At 45.5% G+C, this 3,591-nt stretch overlaps 1 protein-coding gene across 1 annotated transcript in view; it reads left to right on the top strand.

Annotated features, from left to right (window-relative positions):
* The first annotated feature begins 3,501 nt into the window (after positions 1-3,501).
* EIF2AK4 (eukaryotic translation initiation factor 2 alpha kinase 4) overlaps positions 3,502-3,591 on the top strand; it is a 41,577-nt gene continuing 41,487 nt past the window's right edge. Inside the window, exon 1 of the mRNA XM_035889791.1 lies at positions 3,502-3,558. Coding sequence (XP_035745684.1) covers positions 3,502-3,558 — 57 coding nt within the window. The remainder of the gene's footprint in view (positions 3,559-3,591) is intronic.

Raw genomic sequence — 3,591 nt, forward strand, 5'->3', positions numbered from 1 at the left:
TGGCGCCGCCATTTTGCTCGGGAGGGCTGGGAGGCAGCCGGCGGCGGGGAGCCAGACTTTCTAAGCCGGTATTTTAAAACGGGTCCGTACCTCCGAAGGCAGAATTTCAAAAGGCAGTGCTAACTTCTCTATATGCATATTATTTGCTAAAACAGATACATTTTTTTAATACTTAATTTGCAAGGAAAGCTCCTCCATAGACATAATAAGGTTTTGGTTTTTAATTGTGCGTCATTGTAATGGGTGCACGTTTGCCTTTAATTTGAAGGTTTTAGAAGGGCAGCTAGTTAAAGCCAAAAAAGGGGTTTTACAGCCATTGGCTGGCAAATCTGGAAGTGCCCCCTGGAAGGGTACCTGGCCCATGAGTCTTAACTCCTGCACAGCAAGGCTTTTTCATGGACCCGGAGATGACAAAACGTGTTTCTGTGATCCACGTCCTGTCCCCTGTGAACTTGGATGGAAGAGCTGAGAGCTCTGCCATGGGTTCAAAGACGTTTGCTGACCAGAGGGAAGCGGGGAGTGCCACCACCCCATCCCACCGCAGGCCATGGAGGCTGTTGGTGCAACCTCTGTTGCTGCCCCCTTACATTCCGGCCTTGCCCTTCTGCAGCCTCTGCTCTTGAGGGTCTCCCAACTCATCGTTGCAGGCTCTTTCCTAGTAATTCATGTCTATTCCCTGCTCTCAGCCTGGCCCCAGGCTCACTCACCCGCTTACCTTTTCCTCTTACCGCTACTCCCAAATTACCTTGCCCAGCCACTCCCAGTTTTGTTTTTTTACTTTCCTGAGGCAATAATCAGCAGCTTACCATGCTTCCCCTCATCTTTCTTTCCTGGGGCTCCTGCATAGGCTTCCTTATCCTTTTGGCCCCCCAACATCCCTGTGGCCATTTTGGCCGGTGCCTGCGACCACCCCCTGTTGTGCTCCCTTCCTCCCAGGCACCAGCAAGGCACCTTTCCTTACCCAGGGGCCCATTTCTGAAGCTCCTTCCTCAAGGACCTTTCCCCTCCCTCATCTGCTTCACCTGGGCAGACTCACTTCCCCTCACCATGCACAGGGGGAAGCGAAAGCATGCTCTCACATCCCACATCATTAAATTTTAATGGCTAGAATTAAATTTGAATGTTGTGTGCTGTGAGAGTTTGAAATTTTGTCCTTAATTTTGGAAGGGAAGCTTCTGTCCAGATGCTGTCTGGGCAGGTGGACTCTTCAGTGATGTTCATTGCACTACAGTAAAACTGCGGAGCATGTGAATACTTTGTGTGTGTGTACCTAGTAATGGGATTTGGTTTACTTTATGCAGGTTTTCACAAGGCTAGCTAGCAAAGCCACAGCACTGAAAAAGGTTGTCTGTTCCCCCTCAGCCATTACATTTTCACACTGCTGCTAGGGTACAAGACTTTTTAAAATAAATTCTCAGAATGTTTTTATTACGATGTTATTTTTTTCTGCTTTTCTTCTTGAAAACAATGAATCGCTGTAGAAGAAATTAAGAGCAAAAAATAAAATAGCCTGAGGTAGATATCTGGCCTAGAACATTTCATCCCAACTGGTTAAAATTTTGCCAAGTCACGCAGGATGGGAACAGTTGGGCAGTTTTAACAAATGCATGAAGTTACCTGACCCACCCGTTGTTACACAGTGCAACACTGGAGAAATTGCCCATGTGCTGGGCTTGGAAAGTGTAAACCCACAGTTTCTGGTAAAGAAACTTTTACTGGAGTTTCTTAATGGTTTACTGCATCATGTCTTCAAACTGGCAGTTCGTGCTGTATCTTTGTGGGGGAGAGAAGATGGATCCGGGGCCTAAAAACGAACTTTGTTTCTAGTCTTTGACACAGACTACTTACACAAATTGATAGATGAGCACACCCAGCTGCGCCAGCAGTTCAAACACAGCAGTTACTTCTAAGAAGGTGCAGGAAAGTAGTGGACAATTACAGTGCCCCAGGTCCCATTTGACTGTGCAAAAGGAGATCGCTGTTGTTAGATAAACACGAGACAGCTTTGGTTATGCATTTCCCACACAAAAAAACCAAACAAACAAAAAAAAACAAACCACCACAAAAACGCTACCACTAAAGGCACATTCCAGGCATTCCCAGACATGGCAAGGAACAGAGAACAGCAGGAGAAGCATGACACAGTTTCAGATTTGGTTTTGGTTAGATACTAGTGACATTATGAAACTGCCAGTTACTAAATAAATTATAATCCCAGCTGGGACCATAAGAATTACAGAAAGATGAACAAAAGTATGCACATAATGAGTTTTCAATTTCAGAAGGACAAATTGAGGGCCATAGAAACTATTCATTAGAGTAAGTCCCTCCTTAAGTGGTCTATTTATAACAAAAAGTCTGTACTCAAAGGCCAGGGAGTAAAGCGAAGATCACCAAAACTCCATTGATATAAACCTTGTAAGTAAAATACAAGCATCGTTAGATTTTTCATGCAATTACAGAAGTAAAGAAAAATTGAGTCCATTATACTGCAAGAGCAGAGATTTAAAATAATGCAAGTATAGCTCTGAAACTTACTTTACTTGTTTTCAAGTAAGATGAGGGAATTTGGTTGTTAGGGGAAACAGAATGTAACTAGTGGGGATCCTGAACATGACTAGGTCTAAGGCAGAAGGAAAACTCCCAAGATTCAGTTCATTCCATTTCAGTGGACCACACTGGTTTCCTACATTTCCTAGCACATGAAATCCCAAGTATAGAATATGGGTGCATGGTAGCAAGCTACAGGCTAGTGTAGCATTTTCCTTTGCCTGGAGATTACATACCCAATAGATAAGCTTGTATGTATGAATTTAATTGGGGGTTTTTCATTAAGATCCCAAAACTTTAACGGCTCCATCATCTTGTGGCAATCCTTCTGTTCAGTAGTTACCATGTGAAGCAATGTAAGAACACTGCATTTTCTCCTCTGCTTACCACCGCTCCTCTGACAACCCCCAGCTGCCTCTCGCTGGCAAGTCCCACCAAGGAGACCCAGGAGCCCAAGGGGTGCTCACAGGGTCTGGCCTTGCTTCACATCTGGAGCTCAGCCAGCCAGAGAGTGAGGCTGCTCACACAATTCCACCTCCTACTAATCGCTAAAGCAATCCTCAGTAGAAAACATTTTAAGTTTTCGCATGGATTTGTATCCTGGCCCAGCAATACATAAAATCTATTCTGAATTTTGTGGTTCTTTTTCCCCTTTGCAAATCTTTCTCAAGGTCTGTAAAAAAAAAATCTGCACAGTAACTACTCATATTTGGTGCGTGTGTCTGTTGCAGATGTACCTCAAGGCCCATCTTGGGGACATTCAGACTGGACATTAGGAAAAGGGCTTTGCTGAGAGGGTGGTCGGTCACTGGAAGCAGTCACGGCACCGAGCCTGTCGGAATTCAAGGAGCATCTAAATGACGCTCTTAGTCGTATGGTTTCGTTTTAGGTAGTTCTGCGAGGCGCGGGGGGTTGGATTCGATGATCCTTACGGGTCCCTTCCAACTCGAGATGCTCTGTGATTCTGTGAGGCACAGCTGCGAGGACGGGGCCTCCGGAACGCGGCAGGCGGGACCACCCGTGGCCCAGGGGTTGAGCCGG

This window comes from Egretta garzetta, unplaced genomic scaffold (genome assembly GCF_000687185.1).
Source record: "Egretta garzetta isolate BGI_Z169 unplaced genomic scaffold, ASM68718v1 scaffold2, whole genome shotgun sequence".
NCBI lineage: Eukaryota > Metazoa > Chordata > Aves > Pelecaniformes > Ardeidae > Egretta > Egretta garzetta.